General features: G+C 41.0%; 3 protein-coding genes across 5 annotated transcripts; 1 reads left to right on the top strand and 2 right to left on the bottom strand.

Moving 5' to 3' along the window:
* Positions 1 to 1,615: 1,615 nt before the first annotated feature.
* Positions 1,616 to 19,807, top strand: LOC148896123 (melanocortin receptor 5-like). Of its 3 annotated transcripts, XM_088998168.1 has the most exons (7): positions 1,616 to 1,748; positions 8,146 to 8,348; positions 8,681 to 8,787; positions 12,822 to 13,010; positions 14,562 to 15,121; positions 19,466 to 19,543; positions 19,658 to 19,807. In XM_088998168.1, exons 2-7 carry the CDS (start codon positions 8,205 to 8,207, stop codon positions 19,792 to 19,794), a joined length of 1,215 nt encoding a protein of 404 aa, XP_088854294.1. In that variant the 5' UTR covers positions 1,616 to 1,748; positions 8,146 to 8,204; the 3' UTR covers positions 19,795 to 19,807. The 3 variants fall into 3 exon arrangements, with proteins under 3 accessions (XP_088854294.1, XP_088854296.1, XP_088854295.1); XM_088998170.1 differs by lacking the exons at positions 19,466 to 19,543; positions 19,658 to 19,807 and having other exon boundaries at positions 14,562 to 14,943; positions 15,036 to 17,451; XM_088998169.1 differs by lacking the exons at positions 19,466 to 19,543; positions 19,658 to 19,807 and having other exon boundaries at positions 14,562 to 17,451.
* On the bottom strand, positions 9,407 to 11,346 carry LOC148896124 (zinc finger protein 213-like). Its single transcript, XM_088998356.1, is given in 4 exon segments — positions 9,407 to 9,575; positions 10,817 to 10,878; positions 10,881 to 11,000; positions 11,002 to 11,346. Coding segments are annotated over 4 exon segments (696 nt in total).
* A 703-nt stretch (positions 19,808 to 20,510) lies between the features above and the next one.
* On the bottom strand, positions 20,511 to 22,320 carry mc2r (melanocortin 2 receptor). Its single transcript, XM_088998171.1, has 2 exons — positions 21,959 to 22,320; positions 20,511 to 21,065 (listed from the first exon to the last, which is right to left on the bottom strand). The coding sequence occupies exons 1-2, from the start codon at positions 22,306 to 22,308 to the stop codon at positions 20,528 to 20,530; spliced, it is 888 nt and encodes a 295-aa protein (XP_088854297.1). The 5' UTR covers positions 22,309 to 22,320; the 3' UTR covers positions 20,511 to 20,527.
* Between the last annotated feature and the right edge of the window lie 2,638 nt (positions 22,321 to 24,958).

Below are 24,958 nucleotides of genomic sequence, written 5' to 3'. Positions count from 1 at the left end.
GTCATTTTTCACTCAACATACTTCAAAAGCGAAAGCCGCCACCGAAGCATCGTTCCGGGTGAGACACGCCATCGTTAAAAACAATAAGTCCTTCCAAGACGGAGAGATGGTAAAAGAAGCATTCGTTGAAGCAGCTGACTCCTTGTTCAGAGACGTTAAAAATAAGGCCGAGATATTATCTTCAATCAAAGCTCTGCAGCTGTCAAGACATACAGTTACACGGCGCTGTGAAGCCACGGCTGAGGATTTAACCCAGCAAATGTGGAAAGACATCGGATAATGGTGTAAATGTACTGACAGATCGTGCCTGAACAAGAAAAAAGAAAGAGGATGGATGTGGATGTGATCACACTTCTCCACTGTTATATTTCAAAATGGCTAGTCCACAATTTTTTTAGTGGTTTTAACTATTTACACCACTAGGGGGCACTGTGCTGAATTGTAATGCAATTACTGGGGGCAGAATAACATTATTTGCTTCCATTTTATGTCTCAAATCAACTGAAGAGAAATGATTTTCCACTTGGACACAGTTTTCTGTTCGCACAAGGCTTCCTTGTAATTCCAAGTGCTCACAAGACACAGTAAGCAGTTGGACACGTAAACTGTGTTTTAGATAATGCATTAACGCCCATACAAGTGTAAAATAAGATGGCCTCCATTCATATAAAAAAATGATGAAATCAAACAAGATGAAATGTGCTGCAGAAACACCACATACATCTCATTTGATTTTATGTTTATATTGGAGATTCAGAAAATGGATGAGTGGATCGATTATTACAAGACAATTATCAAATATTTATTGAGTATGAGCACCCAAGAGCTGACACCAACTCTGCAGCCAGGATCGATTGGGGAGCATTATTCAAGTCTTACGGTGCCACATGGTGTAATCCTCCATGAGTAAGTAGTGACCCTAAAGGAAAAATACAGTCACTCATGAGAGTGCATGCACTGAACCTCTCGGTCTTAGCAGCACCTTTCGCCCCAAACCTCTCACAGATTCTGTATTAGACAGTCAGTAAGCACGAAAAGCCTTGAATATAAAAGGGGAGGAACAAAATCACTAAAACCGAAGGCAAATAGCTGCCACAGTTTTCAGCAACATATTGTCATCAGTGGAGGTCATGGCCTGTCAACTTTGTATTGTCACATGACTACCATTTTATCCATGGTGTACTTGTATGGGACCATCGTATTACCAAAACTTAAACCCGAAGTTGAACATGCTATGAGTATGCTATGCTATGATTAAAATATGAGTGTCAGCTCACACACTACCTTACCCTATATAGAAAACAATAAATGAGCTTTCTATTGCTGACTGCTCTACCCTAACTAGAAGGGTGTCATAAGCTTCCTTTCATCGCAGACAAAACACACACGATTCCGCCGACTTAATACAATACAATACAATACAATACAATACAATACATATTGATTTATATAGCGCTTCAACAACAGCTCTCTCTCTCTCTCTCTCTCTCTCTTCTCTCTCTCTCTTCTCTCTCTCTCTCTCTCTCTCTCTCTCTCTCTCTCTCTCTCTCTCTCTCTCTCTCTCTCTCTCTCTCTCTCTCTCTCTCTCTCTCTCTCTCTCTCTCTCTCTCTCTTAGAAACCCTCAACACTGTCTAGCATTCTCACTTTCATAGTTTTTGATTCTTTTCCTCTGATGTTCGACAAAGATCATCGCAGTCAGTCCACTAAACCACTCAAGAGAGGAGCCGAATCACTGTTGCCACAAGAGGTGAGTCCTTCATTTTTGGATCAGCTGCATATTCAGACAAGCTATTCACAATAGTGTCCACGCGTTTGTGAAAACTGGCCTGAATTGTGTGTTTCGGTTATATTTTGTAAGTGTTTGAAACCAGCGCCTACTTTATTTTATTGAAGCTTGCTGGATTCAGTTCAATTTTACAACATAGAAAGTTAGCGGGGGAATTCATTAAGATAAAATGAACATCGCAAATGATGGATCTTTTTTCTCACTGAGCACAAGCTCAAACACTGTTGTAATATATGTTTAATTTGGGCGGCCCGGTAGTCGAGTGGTTAGCACACCGGCTTCACAGTGCAGAGGTCGCCGGTTCACGTCCCGGTCCGGCCTCCCTGTGTGGAGTTTGCATGTTCTCCCCGGACCCGCGTGGGTTTTCTCCGGGTCCTCCGGTTTCCTCCCACACTCCAAAAACATGCATGGCAGGCAGATTGACCACTCCAAATTGTCCCTAGGTGTGAGTGTGAGAGTGACTGTTGTACGTCTTTGTGTACCCTGCGATTGGCTGGCAACCAATTCAGGGTGTCCCCCGCCTCGTGCCCGAAGACAGCTGAGATAGGCTCCAGCAACCCCCGCGACCCTAATGAGGAATAAGCGGTACGAAAAATGGATGGATGGATGTAGCTCCAATTTGTCCACATCGGCCTGCTCTCAATTGGGTCATTCACCCTTTTTTTTCAAATCACTAGAACATCAAGGTTCATCACAGAAAAGTCGATTCAAGTGAGCCTGGAGCTGTTTGACCAGTTCTATTTTGCCACAAAGGAAATATTCTTTTGTCTTTACTCATGGACGTTTAAAGACCTTTTTGAGCACCTTAATATTGCAGAATATGCTCTCTGGTGCTTTCTACTATCTTTGTGACTGATTTATTACCTGTATATGATAGTTGTCCACGTTTGCTTCAGCTTCAGCACGATATAAATCATATGTATAGTATTGTATTGGAATATTGTTTTACATTTTCTTACCTGGCCAGTTAAAGTTAAACCAGAATCCACCGTCGATACGAGAAGTCTTAGATAGCTCTTCATCAACTGATATGCTGTGCGCCATCTTTTACTTGTTTCACTCAGAAACATTCACGTGTAACTTCTGTATCCTTCGTAAGTCATAATGTTTTATCCCATTATATGAAACATAAGTTACAAAATATAATGTAACTGTATCGATGAAAAGGTTTCTTCAGCCGTCTTGTGTACTTCTTTGAAGGTGTCGGACGTTTCGCTTCTTATCCAAGATGCTTCTTCAGAGAACTAACGTCTTACTGGTAGTTTCGGCCCTATATATATATATATATATATATATATATATATATATATATATATATATATATATATATATATATCCTTACTGTCCAGATGTGGCGGTGCCGGACTCTGCTATGATAGGTCCCTGCTCTCAGGTTGGGGGAGCAGAGGACTACTCCCTGCGGCTCCACTGATTGCCCTGACTGACTGACGACTGGCCTGATTGCCCTATTTGCTCTGGTATCACCTCATCAGCACAACTAATCCTATGTTGCCTAAGCAGTCTGTTGTACGAACGATCCAAATTGAACCTCACCCCACCATATCGGTTGAGTGAAGGATTTAGCTGTTTTATGAAAATAGCTTATTTTACTCCCCTTTCAAACCATCGATGTTCTTTCGCTAAGATTTTAACCTCATTGTTGTCAAATGAGTGGTTGCTAGCTTTTGGGTGCATATGTACTGCCGATTGAGGCCCACTAGTATTATCCCTGCCATGTTGATAAAGTCATTTTTTTGAGAATTTGTTTAGTCTCCCAATGGATTGCTCTTTACAATTTTCATTCTTACAATGTATTGACTAAACTACATGACTTTGTTTTTCATTTGGCAGCCTATCTTTTGTATGCAGTAATTTTTACCTTAAAGTGTTTATCTACAAAATTTGGAATGACCTTTCTAGTAGGGCGTTTTCCTCTTGTTCCTCTCCTCCTCATCATGATAGAAGCACATTTTAAATCCGGTACGTAATCAATAGTAATGAAGAGCTCAGTCTAAATCAGTGGTTCTGAACCTGGGTTGGATCGAACCCTAGGGGTTCGGTGAGTCGGTCTCAGGGGTTCCTCCGCCACAGAGGTCCACCCCTCAGGCTAGACTGCAGTTAGTAGGCACAGTCATTGGAAGAAGGGTTCGGTGAATGAGCACATGAAACTAGTGGGGTTCGGTGCCTCCAACAAGATTAAGAACCACTGGTCTAAATAGAGAGGCGTAGGATTCCATTGTAAATGATATATTTAAATACGTGAGCCACCAGAGTTGCCAGAGGACTGTCACATTATCTTGAGCAACAGGGCTAAATCAAAGGCGTCAATTTTGAGGAAAAGAGTTCTTTTGAAGAAAGCGTTGTTCTAAAGAGTCCATTATAAAACAGATTATGGAATTCACCGAAGTGTCACACAGCAATAATTGTTTGTGCCTAAATCCTTTCAAATATTTCAAACCATACATTCCGCATTTTTAACCACTCCACACAGTTTAATATTCTTGCTTGCAAAAGCATTTAATTATCAAAGATTATACTTGCACGAATACTGTATACACTATACAGTAAAATCTCGTTATATTGATATCGGTTATATCGATAGTACTGCTTATTACGATACTGTTTCCATGAACGCAAGGAGAAAATTACATACAAACAGGGTCGGATATATCGATAGTCCGGTTATATCGATACTTTTTCCGGCTCCCGAGAATATCGATATAACGAGACTTTACTGTATTTTCTAAATGTAGCGGACTGCTGAAAAAACAAGCACCTGTAATTGTATTACACATTTTTACCTCAGTCTGTTATTATATCAGGTCAATTGTTTTTGTCAAGACATCAGCATCGCCATTTAGCAATGAATGTGCTGTGTCGTGAAAACTCATCTGCAATGAAGAAATCTCTCAGTTTGATGTACTTTAAACATTTCATGTATCGATAACCTACATTTTTACAATATTTTTATTCATCTATAAATCATGAAAGAAAAATAATGGCAGAAGACACACACATTGTTGTGGTTGATGCACATCCTTAACATAAAAATTAATTAATAAAAGACAAAATAACTTTTGAACAGCTGTCCACTCTAGTAACCACTGTGCCTGAAATGATTGATCACAGGATATATATATACACTGGACGAGGAATATTTATATGTACTTTTCAAGCATATTTAGGGAAAAAAAAATTCTCCTGAACGCACTGAATAATTTAGATGAAAAAAATAATATGTTCAAAACAGCAAGTTATGAGCACCGTCATGACTTCAAATGGCATGATTTATTTTCGTTGTTGTTTTGCATATAGATTAAAAACTACTTTGAATTGGGCTTTTAATTGTTATCACAATTTGGTGAAGTTGCGAACAGAACCTCCCATCTTTGACAGAGAATTTTCCCAGCTGTTCATTTCGAAGATAGAAGATGAGGACGTTGATGAATCTGAAAATGAGGATTGATCAAAAATTAAACAAACTCAATTTTGCTCCCACTGCTCTTAAAAAACATTGACAGCGTGCATGCATAGTACTGCATTTTTTAACCTTGGATATATTTTACCAATCCAATGCTGTCATACAATAAGTCTTGTGTATGTGTTAAATGCAGAAATAGCACTTGTAACTGACACTAAGGCGTTTAATCCGATGCGCTGCACGGTTGTGAAAATACGTCTTCCCATCCATCCATTTTCCAGACTGCTTCATCCTCATTAGGGTCTCGGGCAATGTTCCCTCTAATTTTACATGTTTCTGAGCAGACACACAAGCTCCCTGAGCACTCTGAGGACCACTGTGAGCAACATCAGATCTGTACGCTGTGGCCACACATCAACGGCGCGTATGGGCAGGGCACATTCGCGCCGTTCTGCTCTGATTGCCTGCGTAGCGTACGTGATATTCTCGGGAGTCGGAAAGAATATCGATATAACCGGACTATCGATATATCCAGTGGTGGTCCGTGCATTTCACACCTAGGCCTTCAGTGAAGTCCTGCTTAGTCCGACTTGAACAAATATCCCTCGTAATACCATAATTTGTGACACAACGGCTGGAGATATCATTTACAAAAGCACACGCACGCGGTACTGGGCGTGGCATCACCTTAATCGTCTACAACACAGGCTATTTTCCGGAGCAATTACACATCAATAAATCTGCATCGGCAATTACAACTTGTCACTATACGTGATACTGCAAACACTTCAAAATAAAAGGAAATTTAAAATCATTTGTCCACAAAGTTTTATGAAGTCCACCAAGAATATGCAATCTTTAACAAGATTTTACGCTAAATTACAAAATGTCAGTTTAATATAAGAAAAACAACAAGACGTTCACAAAACGAACAATTTGTTGAAAATGAAAGTAAACAAATCTTTTTCGTTTGTTCTTGAGAATAGGCTTCCCTACATGCGACAGCGAGTTGTCCTCTCCTTCAGCCATTGTGGGTTAAAAAAGCGAGTAGATATACTCGCTTGTTTTTCTGCTAAAGTTTCCGGGTCTGATCTGTTGTAGCTTGGTTGATTTGCATAGCGCTGCCTCCGCTGAGGGCTGAGGTAAAGTGAGTATCCAATCACAGGACGCGTACATGTCATGTTCAACGCGAGGCCCTCTAGCTGGCCTTACTGTGCCAACTCGTGATCTGATTGGCTATCGCAACTGTATATCAACTACACGTGCCCGTTCATGTACAGCGCACAGACGCCCTCACTGTTGATTCTGAAGGCGTCGGTCAGATTTCATACAGCCTGGCGACACAAGCTAGCTGAATTCTGATTGGATTAAAAACTCTGACCTAAAACTACAACACTGAAAGGAGCATAACCAAATGGATATAATATAACATCAAGAAAACAGTATGTAGAATAATTATATATATATTTAGAAAAAATACTTTTTTAATGAAATTGACTTTTATTATAATTATGATAATGGTGTCTGATTATGTTAGGCCAGCAGAGAAGGCCTTGCTGGCTGTGACGGCCCACTACTGGATATATCCGATCCTGCGCCGAACTGCATTAAAAGTGGGCAATATGGCATGTAATTTTCTCCTTGAGTTCATGGATTGCGTATCTAGCATGCTTTAGTACTGAATTCAATAAAAACGTCATTTATTATTTTTATAACGGACTCTTGCAATCGTGACTCTGAGTAGCACTCGACATTGTTGACATTGTACACACGAGAGAAACCACGAACGGCAGCATGTATAAACATATGAAAAACAGTGATTATTGCATGCGATAAAGATATCTGAAGACAACACAATTAAATACATGTATGGAAAACAAAAAGCGCAACGTTTACATTACTTACGTTGAGAAAGTATTCTGCGGCAAGTCGAACTATTTCGCGATGAAGCATTTGCTTGTTGGATTGTCCTCCACAGCCACTATTGCCTTGTACGTTGCTCGGATATCACAATTCTTACGTTTCCCCACGGTTGAAATTAGTGTTGAACAACAGTACTTTATATAAGAGCAATAAAGTATTGGGACGTTCGGTGTTTGTGTTGTGCATGTTTATATATACAGTGAGACCTCAGTTTACAAACTTAATTGGCTCCCAGACGGAGCGTGTAAGAAAAGTGTGTATCACAAAAAAAAAAAAAAATCCCATAGGAAACCATTAAAATGGGAAAAATCCGCTCCCGGGTTTCCATAATATATGCTTTTCAACTAAATAAGCCTTAAAACTACACACAACATACCTTATTCTATGTATAATAAATGTGCTATTGTAATGAAAGAAATACACTACACGGCATAATAAAGTCACTTTATTTACATTTGTGATTGTCATTGATGGCTTGATGGAAGTAAAAGAGATTCTTCATGGGCCAAGACCGTGCTCAGATCTCAACCTAGGAGAGCACAAATGCAGGCCTGCAGGTAGGCAGACAAAACCATACTTAAATGTTTCAGTATGTTCATGCTAATTTGCATTATAGCCAAACTACATAGCAGAAAACCTTCTTCAGGATATTACTCACTCGTAATCTCTTACTTAAGGAAGAATCTCTTACTTAAAAAATATCTTGATTTGCGTGCTGTAAATCTGTAACTGAAGTCGACAATGGCATAATTTTTCATTGAAAAGGAAGGGGAAAAAAATCTAACATGAGTCAGTAATATCCCGAAGAAGGTTTTCTGCTATGTAGTTTGGCTATAATGCAAATTAGCATGAATGATACGCATGAACATACTGAAAATTTTAAGTATGTTTTTTTCTCTCGGCTCAGCAAATTTGTTAGTAGATTAAAATTAGCTGTAACCTTGGTCTACAGCAGAATAAAAGTTTACAAATTGAAATTGAAATGACACTTTTGCCTTGGACTGTCTCTGTCAGCGTGCAGGAAATGCCATCCTGACTTGACGACTGTGATTTGGATCAGAGCCCCTCGAGGAATGAACGCGTCTCTCGGCTCCTCCGACAAAGAGGAGATGTTCATGGGTAACTCAACTTTGCCATCCCTCTCCAACTCCAGCCTGCTCGACAAGGGCGGACCTAGCCAACCTGCAGCATGTGAGCAAGTGCACATTGCTGTTGAGGTAAATCTCTGTTTGCATTCAATCGAACAACCTCAGATATTTGTACACATTTCCACAAGAATTTGGGAAGCAAAGCAGTCCCATTGGCACCACTTATTGTAATTATTAAGCTGATCAATGAAAATAAAATTTCGCTGATTGCTTTCTCTGTCAGAAGCATGCGGCAACTTATTTAAAGTAATATCATGTTATACGCACAGCAACAAAACTAGACTTTTTCCCCCAGATCATGCATACATGGCCAATAAAAACTGACATATGGATGCCATACATCAGGGATCGACATCTTATCTGTAGTCATAAATCATAAAGACCAACATGCTTTCTCTTAGGTGTTTCTGACACTAGGGATCATCTCCCTTTTCGAGAACATCCTGGTTATTACAGCCATAGTCAAGAACAAGAACCTTCATTCACCCATGTACTTTTTTGTCTGCAGGTAAGGATTCACCTTCTAAGCACAAAACTAAATGTTGCACAATCCAGCCGATTCATTCAGGCTACTTGCACCAACATCGAATACATTTCTATTATACTTCGATGATTCCCATATGAAGCATTGCTCGTACCTCCTGCTTCAGTGGTTCAACCTACCTCTCCGGAATCCGATATGGCCTCAAACGTACGGGTTTATTTTCTTTGAGCACAATCTTGTGAGTGATGAGATCAGTTCGTCCGGGTTTATCTTTGAATAGGGAAGGAAATGATTCCCTTACCTCTGCTCACTGAATTTGTTTCTTTGGGGTCAGGTGCAACAAGGTCTCTGTAGAATTACCCCCTTCCCTCTTGGGCCTCATCCATCTCCTCCCTCTCAGTAACCGAGATTTCTCTGATGAATAGGCTCGGAGCTCAATGGTTCCGATGGTTTCTCTGCATACAACTTCAGGGGATTCACATGTTGAATCTGCTTTTTCTTTTGTTTGTCATGTGACAGGTCCTATTCTCCTAGTCACAGTGTACCGGCCCTGCCACTTTGCCAGTAGCTTACTTGGTCCCGTAGGTAGCAATATTAACACCTTCTGTCCAGGGTGCAAATCTCTCTCTCTGGCGTGTTAATTTTACCGCACCTTTTGGTTTCGTTGACTTTCCTCCATGTGCTTCTTTGCCATCTCCCTGAAGTTCTCCAACTTGTCCCTCATTTGAAGAATATAGGAGATGACACTGCGTGACGTCGCCTCTCCAGCCACCCAGTTCTCCTTTAGCATGTCCAGGGGTCCACAGACCTGTCTATCATAAAGCAACTCAAAAGGAGAAAAAACAGTTGACGCTTGGGGCACTTCTCGATAAGCAAATAATAGAAAAGGCAGCCGTTTGTCCCAGTCTTTACCAGTTTCATGAATGAACTTCCTCAGCATTTGTTTTAATGTCCCATTAAATCTTTCAACAAGACCATCGGTTTCAGGATGGTATGGAGTGGTTCTTATTCCTTTAACTCCAAGCTGGCTATATAGGCCTTTCATCAGATGAGACATAAAGTTGTACCTTGGTCTGTTAATATCTCTTTAGGTATGCCTGTTCTTGAGAATAACTCAACCAAACATCGGACTGCATGTTTCACCTGCATAGAACGTAATGGGTAAACATCTGGGTACCTGGTTGCATAATCACAGATTACAAGAGAAGACTTGCATCCTGAGCTACTCTTTGGCAATGGACCAATAATGTCCATGGCTATCCTGTCATATGGGACACTCATGATAGGTAATGGCTGTAAATAGCCCTTATCCGATTTTTTTTTGTTGGTGCAACCATCTGACAAGTGCCACATTGCCTGCAATATTCTTGTACATCTTTATAGAGCCCTGGCCAATAGAATCGCTGACTGACTCTGTCATACGTCTTTGCCTGTCCTAGATGTCCGGCCCAAGGAATAGTGTGTCCTAAATGTAAGATGAGCTGCCTGTAAATTGCTAACGATAACTAATCTAGGTGTTGCAGTGTCAGAGAGATACAATGAGTTGTTTCTTAACATAAACGGCTATCCGGTTATTTTTTCTAAACACTTTGTGCTATTCACTGGCACCCCATCAACCTCATAAACTTTCTCAAACAGTGATTTCAAAGTTGGATCATTTTTTTGATGATCCCTAAAGTTCTCTGGGATCTGCCACTCTGGTTTAATGCTTGTGCCCTCCAAACCAGTTTGCATTGGAATGCTAGAAGGAACACATCTCCAGTTCTTTTCCTGTTTGCGCTGCCGTCTACTTTTCTTTACCTTGCCTCCTGCTTGGACAAGTGTATCATCGAGATTAGGTAATGGTTCCAAACCTTTTGTTTGAGACCTAGTGACTGCCATACATGTGCAATCCTTCACAATTTTATGGACAACATGGTTCAATACAGGCAAATCATCCCCCAACACGACATCATAAAATAAATTCTTCAATACGGCAACCTTAAGTATGAAAAATTGACCGTCAATCTCAAAAGTCATATTGCTTTAGGAACTGAACAAAATTCTACGGCACTGGGTTTTCGTATAGGACACATGGAAGCCTTGTGGCCACGTTGCTGACAATTAAAACAAATAAAGTCACCTTTTGGTTGAAACTTTCCAGGCTGTCTCCGAGCCCCATTGTCAGCTTTACCCAAGTCTGCATGTTGAATGATTTGAGGGCTCTCATATTTCAGCTTCGTAGATGGTCCCTTTTTTCCTGTACGACTCCCGGTGTGCTGCTACGTATCGCTCAGCCAACTCCGCTGCTTCTTCTCCAGTCTTAGGCTTGTGCTTCTTTACCCAGATGCGGACCACAGGTTGAAGAACTCTCAGATACTGCTCCAGAATGACGACTTCTCCAATCTGATCCTTGCTGCGGTGATCAGGTCGCATCCACCTTCTGTACAGTCCTTTCAGTCGATTATAACTTTCTGTGCCAGTCTCTCCCATTGGAACAAACGTACTACGAAACCTCTGTCGATAAGTTTCTTCAGTAGCATTGTATTTGATTAATACTGCTGCTTTAATGGCTTCGTAGAACTGGGCCTGCTCTTCATCCATGCCAGCATATGCCTTTCCAATCAGCAAGGTCACTACTCGAACAGCCGACTCTTTATAATTCCACCCCCAAGTTTTAGCTATTCTTTCAAACCTGACGAAAAAAACTTTCTGCATCCTCACCCTCTCTCAGTTCTGGAATTCTCGGTTCAGAAATCATGGGAACTGCAGCTTGTCTTGGACGAGGAAACTGTGGAGGTTGGGCATATGGTAGGTAACCCAACACAGGAGTTTCTTGTGCCGGAGGAAGGTTTGTTGGCCTGGATGTTCGAGGGTCAGTGTTTTGGGGCTGTGGTTTTAGAGGAGGAAAATGTTTACTCGATTGACTATCAAATGTCCATTCTTGCTTGTTGTGGTGCATCTGATCTCTTAATTGTGTTCTGTTCAATCAACATCCCCTCTCTATGTTTCGAATATTGCATGAAATTTCTGATTTCGTTCACCACATCCTCATCAAGTTGAGCTCCAGACACATAACTCAAAAATCACATACATTTTGTTGCAGATTGCTCAACGTTTCCATAAGGGACAACAGAACGTGGAAACAAAACATATTTCAGTGCTTGCCTGTTTGCTGCTCTGTAGACAAATTGAAATATCAAAAAGAAATGAGTCAGACACCAAAATTGGGCGAGACAATTGGTGACCAAATCTTTTCGTGGTTTGAATTATAATGCTGACATAATTTTTACATACAGACCTGTTTTATAAATGCCAATATTCAGCTCACCAGAGTGAAGTAAACTGTTGAAATTTGAAGCGTGATACAAAAAAAAAATAAAAAAAAAAATAAAGTCAATCGTGCTTCAACTGTTTACTTTCTCTGTACTGTCTGACACTTTGGGTTTTAGTCTTCATTTTTTTGGAGCACTCTGAATAATGCAATGGCACATTTGCAAAACCTTCTGAGTTTCCAGATACTTAAAGTGAAGCCATGTACTCAGAGCATATTTCCAAATTCACACCAAATGAGGGAACAAGAATTTTGGTGGGGGGACACCACCAATATGGCATAATGGAGAACCCACAAAAGGCATAAAAACAATCTTGCAGTGAATCAAGAAGAGCATGTCATTTCCGCCTCGACCAAAAGAAATGGTTACATCTAAGACGCTGTGTATTCCCAGAAAGGTTGATCAAAAGATAGCATTTAACACTCAGCCTGAAGGTGGTGTCATGAAGATTTCAGAAGTTAAAATTTCACTCTGGATTTTTTAGCATGACTATAATATGTTTACAGGAAATAATGTCCAAGCTTAAGTGAGCAGCGTTTTATTTATTTAAAACAATTATAAAGTATGAATATGTCCTGATTTCTAAATGTCCACTTTGTGATTGAGGAACTGATCACTTTCATAAAAGTAAATGTGAAAATAAAGAACTGTTTTTGTTCTTGTTTTAACTGAGAAAGGGAAGTGTGGGTCACTTTCTCAAGAATAGGGCTTTTGGTCATTAAATATATCTTCTTTCTTCTTCAGTTTGGCTGTAGCTGACATGCTAGTGAGTGTGTCCAATGCCTGGGAAAGTATCGTCATTTACATGCTCAACAACAGACAGCTGGTGGTGGAGGATCAATTCATTCGACACATGGATAATGTTTTTGATTCCATGATTTGCATCTCAGTGGTGGCATCAATGTGCAGTCTCGTGGCCATTGCTGTGGACAGGTAATCACCATCTGAAACTTCTACTTCAAAAAACAGAGGAAAATATACGTTCTTGTACTTCTTTACATGAGTGCCCTAGTAAGATTGTTGTGGTACCTTGCCTTGCGAGTGCCCCAATGTCCGAGGTTTTCACTTGATTGTGCTCTTAATTCCAAAATAAGAATTCTAGCAACTTTCCACATCAGCTATGCACGTGCACACTTTCAGCTGTTTACTAAGCCCTGATACAGAACAACACTCACAAGCAGCGACTGGAGCAGCCCTTCTTAACCTGGGTTCGATTGAACCTCAGGTACTTGGTGAGTCAGGGTCAGGGGTTCAACAGAGTTTCTGCCATGGAGGGTAAGATACACGCGACTTAATATGTTAATTAGTTATGAGACTTTTGCTTGTCCATCACTGGCAGTAAATGACATTGCTTGTCCAATCGGTGCCGTGGTAAATTTAGTTGGGAATGAATACATGAATAAATACATACATAAAAATATACAGTGGGACCTTGGCTTACGAACTTAATTGGTTCCCAGACAGAGTGTGTAAGGCGAAAAGTGTGCATCCCAAAAATTAATTTCCCATAGGAAACCATTAAAATGAGAATAATCCGTTCCCAGGTCCCCATAAAATATAATTTTCTACTTTCTAATTTTCTAAGCCTTAAAACTACATAAAATATATCTTATTTTATGTATAATAAATGTGCTATAGTATTATGACAAAAGAAATAAACTGTACTGTACAATAAAATCATTTTATTTGGTCGTTAATGGCGGGTTCCTCAGCATTAAACACTTGATGAGGAACAGAGGCTTCTTTCACCCTCTTGAGGAATGATCTCTTGTAGGTGCTTTCTCTGTGATAATTGTATCTAGTTCATCAATTGTGATCTGTTTAGCTGGGTTGATAGCTTTTTGCATCAAGTGTACAGATGACTTGTGCGCGTTATTTGTGGAGCCTCCGCTTTTGAATTATGAAAGTTGAAATGAGTCCAAATTTCACTGTTTTCTATCCATTTTCTCACCATTTTACTTGTTTTTCCCCCTTTTCTTTTTTTTCGTTTCAAGCTCTGTTCTCTCCCTTTCGTGTGTGTGTTTTCTCTCTCTCTCTGTCTGCCTGTCTCTTTAATGTTTAACCCCCTCCCCTACACTGCTGGGTTCTTGACCAATCACGTGGCTTTAACCGAAGACGCCATTTTGTTTTTTTGGAGAACGGACTCGCTCTTTCTCTGTCTGTAACCCCATCCCCCACTGCTGCGTTCTTGACCAATCACGTGGCTTTAACCGACGACTGGGGGCGGGTAATAGAGGACAAAAAATAAGTCCACTGCCATTTCCTTGTTTGGAGAACGGGGTCGTTCACGAACGACACATCATTCATTGTGGCAGCTCCGTGTGTCTCCCGAAAAATAGTTCCTATGCCAAGGTAAAATTTTCATAATTGTAACGTTCGTAAACCGAAAAGTTCGTAAGCCAAGGGGTTCGTAAACCGTTATATATATATATATATATATATATATATTTTTTTTTAACACAAACGTGATGTTTTTGTTAACAGGTATATCACCATCTTCTATGCACTGAGGTACCACAACATCATGACAGTGAGACGAGCTGGCTGCATCATTGGAGGAATCTGGACCTTCTGCACAGGCTGCGGGATTATCTTCATCATTTACTCCGATACCACCTCTGTGATCATCTGCCTCGTGGCCATGTTCTTCAGCATGCTGCTCATCATGGCATCCCTTTACAGCCATATGTTCATGTTGGCGCGCTCGCATGTGAAGCGCATTGCTGCTCTTTCCGGTTGCAACACCATCCGTCAGCGGACTAGCATGAAGGGCGCCATCACACTGACCATTCTATTGGGGATTTTCATCGTCTGCTGGGCTCCCTTCTTCCTCCATCTCATCCTGATGATATCCTGTCCACGGAAGGTCTACTGCGTGTGCTTCATGTCCCACTTTAACATGTATCTAATCCTCATCATGTGCAATTCTGTCATTGATCCATTGATCTATGCCTTCAGGAGTCAGGAAATGAGGAAAACTTTTAAGGATATCTTCTGCTGTTTTAACCCAAGGAATTGCTACATCAGCATCTGTGCTTCGGCTGGTAAGTGCTGAGCAGTAAAAAGAGTGCAATGAAACAACATTTGATACTGAAGCTTTTTACCAAGCCGATTTAGAATTTAGCTCTGGATTTGATTCATGATAGTTAATTTACAAGGCATTATCCAATTGTTCCAATCCAATTGTTACGTCAGACAAATTAACTAATTCACTGAATTGAAAAGCATGACGTGGAGCGCCATTCCCAAATTTGTTCGGGTTTTGTTTTTTCTTTCGAGGGGGGAGGGGGGTGCCGCCGGTAAAGCACTAGTCAGACCTCTGTCAATGTTTTTCCCTCCCACAAGGGGGTAGCATTTGTCTTTTGTACAGTCGCCCCACTTTCACTGCAAATAACTCTAGAACAGGGTCGGGAACCCATGGCTCTGTTAATGATTGCATCTGGCAGCAGATCTTCTTTTCCTTTGGGCTTTTCCCCTCAGGGGTCGCCACAGCGAATCAATGTCCTCCATCTATCCCGGTTTTGTGCATCCTCTTCTCTCACACCAGGTACCTTCATGTCCTCTTTGACCACATCCATAAACCTCCTCTTCGGTCTTCTTCTCGGTCTCCTGCCTGGCAGTTCAAGGCTCAGCATCCTTCTCCCGATATAGTCACTCTCTCTCCTCTGGACATGTCCAAACCATCTCAGTCTGGCGTCTCTGACTTTCTCTCCAAAGCCTCTAATATGAGTTGTCCCTCTAATGTACTCATTCCTGATCCTATCCAACCTGGTCACTCCCAAAGAAAACCTCAACATCTTGAGCAGCACTGTCTCCAGTCCAAACACCATGGCTGGTCTCACCACTGTTTTATACACTTTTTCTTTCATCCCTGCTGAAGACCTTCTATCACACATCACACCTGACATTTTTCTCCAGCCGCTCCAGCCTGCCTGGACACGCTTCTTCACCTCTTTTCCACACTCTCCATTGGTCTGGACAGTTGACCCCAAGTACTTAAAATCCTCCACCTTCTTTATCTCTTTTCCCATGTCGCATCACTCTTGCAATTGGATCCCTCTCATTCACACACATATATTCCGTCTTGCTGCGACTGATCTTCATTCCTCTCCTTTCCAGGGCATATCTCCACATCTCTAGTTTCTCCGCCACCTGTTCCCTGTTCTCGCTACAGAGCACAATGTCATCTGCAAACATCATGGTCCAAGGAGATTCTTGTCTAACATCGTCTGTCAGCCTGTCCATCACCATAGCAAATAAGAAGGGGCTCAGAGCTGACCCCTGGTGGAGTCCCACCTCCACCTTGAATTCCTCAGTCACACTGACAGCACACCTCACAACTGTCCTACAGTCATGATACATGTCTTGCACCGCTCTGACATACTTTTCCGTCACTCCAGACTTCCTCATGCAATGCCACAGCTCTTCTCTGGGCACCCTGTCATACGCTTTCTCCAGATCTACAAAGACACAATGCAATTCTTTCTGACCTTCCCTAGACTTCTCTATCAGCATTCTTAAAGCAAACACTGCATCTGTCGTACTCTTTTTTTGGCATGACGCCATACTGGTGCTCACAAATGTTCACTTCTGCTCTTAGTCTAGCTTCAACTACTCTTTCCCAGAGTTTCATTGTATGGCTCATCCACTTTATTCCTCTGTAGTTAGAATTCAGGGTGTCCCGAAGACAGCTGAGATAGGCTCCAGCACCCCCCGCGACCTTAATGAGGAATAAGCGCTACGGAAAATGGATGGACATTCTGACATTCTGTTGAAATAATACAATGTGTTGTAATGTCATGAGAGGCTAGCTCTCAGTGGGGACACCAGTAGAAGACTGTGGTACTTCCCTCACAGCAAACAACAGGTACGGCAGCAGTTGATTCCAGTTTCGGCCATCTTCTTTCATCACTTTCCTCATCATAGCCTTGAGTGTCTTGAACCGTTCTACCAACCCATCCGTCTGTGGGTGGTAGATGGAAGTTCTCAGTTGCTTGACCTTGAGCAGAGCACATAGGTCCTCCATGACCTTGGACATAAAGGGGCTTCCTTGGTCTGTCAGTATCTCGTTTGGGATTCCCACCCTGCTGGTCAGAGCAAACAGTTCCTTTGCAATCTGCCCAGTGGTAGCCTTTCTGAGGGGAACAGCCTCTGGAAACCGAGTGGCGTAATCGACCATAACTAAAATGTACTGGTGTCCCCTAGCACTTTTTGGTAGAGGTCCAACTATATCCAGCCCAAGCCTCTGAAAAGGGTTCTCAATGATGGGTAAATGACCACAACACTGTTTAAAAAATATCTGTTGACATTTCACCCTGATTGAGCCAATGCATAAAAAAGGAAATACAATTTTCTTTTCAATATTGTGTTTTTTAAATTACAGTAAAGTCTCGTTATATCGATATCGGATATATCGATAGTCCCGGTTATATCGATACTATTTCTATGCACGCACGGAGAAAATTACATGCAAACAGGGTCGGATATATCGATAGTCCCGGTTATATCGATATTTTTTCGGACTCCCTTGAATATCGATATAACGAGACTTTACTGTAATTAATTGTTTATAATATGGTAGAAACACTCGGGTCCACAAAGGTTCGAATAGTGCAGATGCTGATGTTATTTTCATCGAAATAAGGCAATTTAATGCCTTTTCTCCTCAATACGTCTGTTTAAGACCTCAGTCGTACAGGAGTGGTCCATCGATGAAAAGGTTTCTTCAGTCGTCATCTGTACTTCTTTGAAGGTGTCGGACGTTTCGCTTCTGATCCAAGAAACTTAGTCAGCAAACTAAAGTCTTACTGGTAGTTTAGGCCCTATATAAACCACCAATAAGACTTTAGTTTGCTGACGAAGTTTCTTCGATCAGAAGCGAAACGTCCGACACCTTCAAAGAAATACAGATGACGGCTGAAGAAACCTTATCATCGATTTCTTCTCAATGTTAACACTGTCTGTAATACACAGTGGGAATAATGCAAACAGTAAAACTCACTGTCAGAGGAACTGTAGGACACTTTGTTTTAAAAGCATACAAATTACACAGGGAGTCACATGTAAGAGATCTGCATAAAGGAGTAGTCATCATAATTTTTGAAACAGAGGGTGAATTCTTTGGTACTATTCAAAGGATCTCTTCTGTCACCCTGGTCAATTTGTCACGAACATTAATGGTCTCTATTTTGCTCAATACCGCAAGTACACTCGAGCGCAAAGACATCTTGATATTCATGCCAAATCGGGCCTCCTCTTAGCATGGCAGAACGCATTGCACCATGTTGAACGTTTTCTTTACCATGGCCCTGACACACCTGACAATTTTGTCACTGAAAGCAGGTCTATGTTTTGGCACTGGGAGTGTCACATAATTTTGCTGGCTTTATCAATGTTCAGGCAGACAAATTTGGAGAACCATGGATATGTGATGGATGTCATTATATTCCAATCATAAATTTAAAAGGGTGTATCTGTATCATTTTAGAAATCAATGAATTAATCCATCCATCCATCCATCCATCCATCCATTATCTGACACGCTTATCCTCACAAGTGCTGGACCGTCTCACAATTTTCTTCAGGCTCCGGTGGACGAGTGGGTAGCGCATCGACCTCACAGTACAGAGGTCATGGGTTCATTCCCCACTCTGGCCCCCATGTGTGGAGGTTGCATACTCTGGTCCGGGCCTGTGTGGATTTTACCTGGGTCCTCCCACGTTCTGAAAACATGCACGGCAGGGTGATTGAACACTATAAATTGTCCCGAGCGAATGTGAGCGCAGATGGTTGTTTGTCTACGTTTGCCCTGTGATTGGCTGGCAACCGGTTCAAGATGTCCCTCGCCTACAGCCCAATGATGGATATAATAGGGTCCAGCACCCACCATGACCAGCGTGAGGATTCAGTGGATTGGAAAATGAATGAATGAATTCAATGGTGTTCCTGTTTGTTTAACAATGGAAACAAAGATTGTATGAAAAAACACAACTATGTTTTAGAGAAGTATTTTATCTCAATCAAAAGCGAAAAAGTATTTTTTCAATTTCAATATAGAAATATCCTTGATCTTGACATGTTGCTAAAAGACACTTTATTGCTTGTTACACAATCCATGCATTCTATGTGGAAGTTTATACAAGAAACAGATAGCTAAGCTTCATCATGCACTGCTTAAAATAATGAATAAATGCTTTTAACAGTGGCTTAATAAAATCACATTTCAAAATGGGGAGCTCTTTTTCTCTTAATATTAATCTGACATGTACTGTGCAGAATGAATGAATGAATGAACGTTCATCAAATTGCCTTTCGTACAGTTCCTGTCATGGACCATGGTGCAGTTGCATGCTTTTTTTTTTTTTTGCAATTTACCTGACTTGGTGCAGATGGGCAGAGCCGAGATCCAGTCTGCATATTACGCGCAGGAGAAGAGAAAAGCTTGGTTCAGGACTTCCAATCAATTGGTAAGTGGAGTGATGATTTTTAATCCACCCAGTAGGTGCAGTGTATGGAATTGTACATTTGTGTACAATGTTATCATGCTAAATTTTATTGGCCCTCTTCTCTCCACCATGCAGGAAACATCACACTGTTTTTTTCTTTGGAAAAATCATTGCTAGGATTGGAAAAGCTCCTGACAAAGGGAAAACATTGCAAAGTTATCAATGCTGTAAAGACAAGCCGTAAATCTTGCTGGGTAATTCGCTTGTACTAGCGTCCAAATGTCTTCACGTTAAATTAAAAGTATAACATACAAAGAAAAGCACTACATCGTTTATGTTTTACTTGGACATCACGGTCCCTGTGCGGGCCAGTCGTTTACTGTGAGTGGGCGCAAGCCTGTGTCCAGGGTTAGGATTATCAATACAATGATACCTCATTTTACAAACTTAATTGGTTCCGAGAAAGTGTGTGTAAGGTGAAAAGTGCGTCTTCCAAACATTAATTTCAAATAGCAAACCACTAAAAATTTGAATAATCCGTTTCCAGTTCCCCATAAAACATAATTTTCTACTAAATAAAACTGCAGAATATACCTAATTTTATGTATAATAAATGTGCCATTGTATTGTAATTAAAGAAATAAACTGTACTATATAATAAAGTCGTTTTATTTACCTTTGTGATGGTCGTTGATATAGTTGCCTCTTGATGATATCCGAGTGAAGATGCCGTGCTTTCTCGGCGATAATACCCTCACTCACACTGTCCCTGCTAGCTGCTTTTCGTTAATCCAAATCAACAGAAGTTTTTCAACCTCTTCTTTTGCCTGAGACCGTTGCTTAGACAACACAGAAATATCAAATCTAATTTGTCACATAAAATTATGAACTTGCAATTTTGACTACGTTTCCGTTTCGGCTTTGATTTAACACTGGACATCAGTTCATTTTGCTCAGGTAGTGAAAATAGACCGAGAGGAAGCTTTTAAATAAAGGTTGTATCTCTCATGAGCAAAGAAGCATCTTTCTGAACGTATGCCTAAGTTCTGCGCTGCGGAAAGCATAGATAGCAGGATCAATCAGGGCATGGCTCATCAGCAGCAACACGTGGAGCTGGAAGAGGGATCTGTAACACTCGCAGTATGGGTCAGTCGGGCACACGACCATGATGATGACGTGGAGAAAAAAAGGTGCCCAACACAAAACAAATGCTCCAAAGAGAATAGTAAGTGTAAGGGCTCCTCTCATCCTGCCACCCCACCACCTCAGATGACATTTTTCGCCGCCGCCCGAGTTCACAGAGGCAATTTTCCTGGCATGATTACGTGCCAGCGTGAACATATAAACATAAAGGAAGCAGATGACGATAAAGCAAATCAAAAAGAGGCAAACAAAGAAGATCATGATGAACTTGAAGTCGAAGAAGCTGACGATGAAAATGGCTGACACCCCACAAGTCGTCCAGATGATACCCAGACTGGTTCCCGTACGGCGCATCGTCATGATGTTGTGGTATCTTAGTGCATGGAATATAGAGATGTATCTGCAAAAGGAAGCATTCACGATGAGTTGACTATTTTGCAACACTTCTGCTCAGTTTTTCATTGTATACATTTTCAGTGAAAGGGACACTTTGATTTGCCCCTCTTTCAAACAATAAAGTGTTAAGATTGCATGACTGTGTCTTATGTTATGTGTCGTTTTGCCATTTTAAATTAACTGCTCTTTTGTGGACAGCGCAGGGACCTGCAGCAGCAGCTCTTCTTGTTCTCTGTTGTCTGGCTAAGAGGGAAGAAATTTCATCTGTGCGCTGCTATATGTTGCACATACAGCACATTTGATGATGACGTTGTATCGCACTTCTCTTCGATTTACTTCAGTCACTTTATGCTAAGTGACTATGAGAAATTCTGACCAAAACAAAAATGTAACGTTTCAATTTCCCTGAGGTTCCTAATATTCAGAACAATGGTTTTAGTACTCAAGTCTAAAATCTGACCTAGGTCCTTGTTCGATACAATTTCTTGTTGTATTTAATGTACAGTATTTTTTTTTCATTGCTTTACTTTTGCCGTCAAAAATATTTTGGTTTAGGTGGGACTTGCTTAGTTGCATGAAATAATTGGAGCTATAAGGCAATTATTCTTTGATTGAAACAATGGTTCCATCCGCACTGCCGTTTTTTCGCTGTATAATTATACTGCATAATAAAAGAAATGAGTATGAAATAAGTTGGAGGGTTTTTTTTTTTTGGGACAAGGGTCGATTTTAGCATTCTCAGTAGCCATTTCGATGAATGCTTAGAAATTAGAAAGAACAAAGAAGCAATAGCTTTGCCGGTATTGCCCTGTGATTGGCCCAAAACTGTCATGTTGAAACACAAAATGCAATATTAGGATTGCGGCTACATGCACATCCTGGCAACTAAATACATACCGGTCCACAGCAATTGCCAGGAAACTGAAAATTGAACCCAGAAATGACATACAGAGCAGCGAGTCAATCACGTCGTCAAGCTTGGTCTCGAAGGAACCTATCTTCTGCAGTTGTCCCGCATCTGCGAAGACAAGCAGGACGTTCTCACAAGTTTTTGTGAGGCTGGCAATGGTGTTGAAGCCCGCTAGGCTGCACATGAAGCCGTACATGGGTGAGTGGAGATTTCGGTTGTATATGACAGCCACCACAACCAAGAGATTCTCCATTAAACTGAATACACCAATGGTGAAGAAGACAGGGAGAGGAACACTCAATTCTGGGCAGTCAGTCTTGTTCATTGAAGTGTTCATGATCAGAAAAGTACAGGTGCTTTTGATAAGGAGGTGAAAACGAAAACTAAAATTCCAAACATTTCAAAGGCACTACTCTCGTCCTTTGGTGTTATACTGATGAAAAGATGATGCGTTTTAGCTTTCAGTCAATATTAGCAAAGTCATGTTGGAATGCTCCGTGTTGCCCTGGGTAACAGTTGCGGATAGTTGGACAAGGAAGACCTTTCTCGGGAATTGGCAGTAAAAAAAAAAGTGTAAAACTCAAGCAGATACACTGTCGCTGCCCACTAGGTACCTGTCACATAATGTATTTCCTGTACTCTTTTTTTGCAGTCTTGCAGTTTTGATGGGGATTGTGTCCATTGGCCAGATGGCTTCTTGACTGTCAATGTTTTAAAATGTGTCTTCTCCTCTGACGTACCTACACAAAGACAAGCAAACGAAAACCAGACAAAGCAATTACAACAAACCCTGATGACCATACAAACTCACACATAGAAATGACATAGCAGAAAGTTAAACCCTGGACCTCTGTACAATGAGGCAGATAGTGGGGCGTTCGACCTCAGGGAACATGCTTTTTTATTTGTTATGACTTTTTTTTACTGTTGTACAATAAAATGTGATTGCAGCTCCACTGCGTTAGGGGGCGTTTCAGACTGCGATGGGAGCATTCCCTCCGTTTTGTTTGCACTGAGCATGCGCGCTTTCCACACTATAAGTATGAGCAATGGCGAGTTGACAGCTGGGCGGGGCCTCCGCTCCCGACGTCCGCCAGCTGCTGTCAATTCCCTCATCACTGACTTTTGGACATTTAAACCAGACGCTGGCACTCACCCAGCGTCGGAAGATACTACGCCTCGCGCCTCGCCTGTACCTTGAACTGCTATTCGTTACGAGAGTTGCTTCGCGGGAGGTATTTATTAGCCACGATCGCACCTGTTTGTGCGTCCTGTATCGTATTGTCACTTTTTGTTCAACAACGTTTTTGCCGGGTCCGCGTTGTCTCGGACCCGTGCTTTTTGTTAATAAATCACCTGCGAGCACCAACGCCTCTGTCACCTGCATAGCGATCCTGCCCATTTACTAACGTTCCAACTCGTCAGCTGCCACTGTTGCCGGCGGAATGTGTCAGGTTCAATCGAACCCTAGGGGTTCGGTGAGTCGGTCTCAGGGGTTCGGTGGATCCTCCGCCACAGAGGTCCACCCCTCAGTCTCGACTGCAGTTAGTAGGCACAGTCATTGGAAGAATGGTTCGGTAAATGAGCATGTGAAACCGGTGGGGTTCGGTGCCTCCACCAACATTAAGAGCCACTGAGTATGAGTATAAGCCGAGGACACCAAGTCGACTCGACAGACGGAGAAAGCGAGATAAAGAGACCAATGAAAGTTTCCTGAAAGCTAAGACGAGGTTATATGATGTAGTGTTGGCTTCACTGTGAGGATGTGCTTATTGTGTCTAAAGTGAAGTTAAATAAATAAATTAAGATGTCACTTCAAGACATTACACCCCAATCATGTTGATGAGCCACTTCAGGTTTTTTTTTCAGCGAAAACATGCCAGATATTGCCAACAATTATCCGGAATGACACAAAATAATTGAGAACCACTAGTGTAGCTAAATAAGGAAAACACAATCATGAAAACTACATTTTTTTGTTAACAAAATGAAGAAAAAACAGGAAAAATTAAAAAAAAAAAAAAATTTTAGTTATAATACTAAGTAATGCTATAATTACAGCCATTGAAGTCAACCCGTCATTGATTTATGTGCTATTAAAAATGGTTTATTTTATCTTAGCATATATCTTTGAATTTAATATTACACTTGAAATATTCCTGACATTGAAAACTCAAACAAATAAAAACTAAATTAAAACCATGTATTTTTCGAAACAAATAACATTACTGCACATGAAACATTCTCGAAAATGAATAAAATAAACAGATTTCTTTTTTTAAGTTATAAATTAGTCAATTCAAACTACAGTAAACTGTAATGAAAAATCTAAAATTATAATAACTCTAATATCTGGCTCATGTAAGTTAGTGCAGTACATAACTTTTGGTGTAAATGATAACAAAGCATGTGTGCCACACATGCAGCAGTACCCATCAAACAGACAAAACATACAGTACCCCTCCATCCATCCATCCATCCATCCATCCATCCATCCATCCATCCATCCATCCATCCATCCATCCATCCATCCATCCATCCATCTGAATAGATAAATATACACATTTCTAAATTCAAATGTTTGTTACATTCACAGTTTAAAGTTGATGCAAGACTTATGTGTAATTTTACCCAGTTTACCTCTTGCAAATACAATTTAAGGCAAAAACGTGAATTAGATGAAATAGTGTTGTAAAAACCTACCTTGATTCACCACTGCCTTCTTTTAAGGACCTATCGAAAATGACTTGTCACATGTCTGAGTACAGTATTTCAGCCAAGGATAAATGCTATATGAGCTGAAGCTGACCACAATATTTGGAGAGTGGCTTAGTTTTGTGATGAATGACACAAGTGTTGTTGTAGCCTTGGAGCCCCGCCTCACCAAGGCTGCAACATACTGGATGCTCGTTTGTTTTTTTCTACTTGTTTACCTCAAAGTGTCACACAGTAAAAAGTGATTATTCTGGATTATTCTCACATTATTG

This window comes from Hippocampus bargibanti, linkage group LG06 (assembly GCF_051943395.1).
Source record: "Hippocampus bargibanti isolate YZ-2025 linkage group LG06, ASM5194339v1, whole genome shotgun sequence".
In the NCBI taxonomy this organism is placed as follows: domain Eukaryota; kingdom Metazoa; phylum Chordata; class Actinopteri; order Syngnathiformes; family Syngnathidae; genus Hippocampus; species Hippocampus bargibanti.
The sequence above is the reverse complement of the archived record's forward strand: the minus strand, read 5'-3'. Positions and strand labels throughout refer to the sequence as shown.

Coding starts and splice junctions, on each gene's coding strand:
- LOC148896123 (XM_088998168.1), top strand. CDS start 8,205: ATGAACGCGTCTCTCGGCTCCTCCGACAAAGAGGAGATGTTCATGGGT. Junction 15,122..19,465: donor CAGCATCTGTGCTTCGGCTG/GTAAGTGCTGAG, acceptor GACTTGGTGCAG/ATGGGCAGAGCCGAGATCCA. Junction 19,544..19,657: donor TCAGGACTTCCAATCAATTG/GTAAGTGGAGTG, acceptor TCCACCATGCAG/GAAACATCACACTGTTTTTT.
- mc2r (XM_088998171.1), bottom strand. CDS start 22,308: ATGAACACTTCAATGAACAAGACTGACTGCCCAGAATTGAGTGTTCCT. Junction 21,066..21,958: donor CTGGCAATTGCTGTGGACCG/GTATGTATTTAG, acceptor TTCCTTTTGCAG/ATACATCTCTATATTCCATG.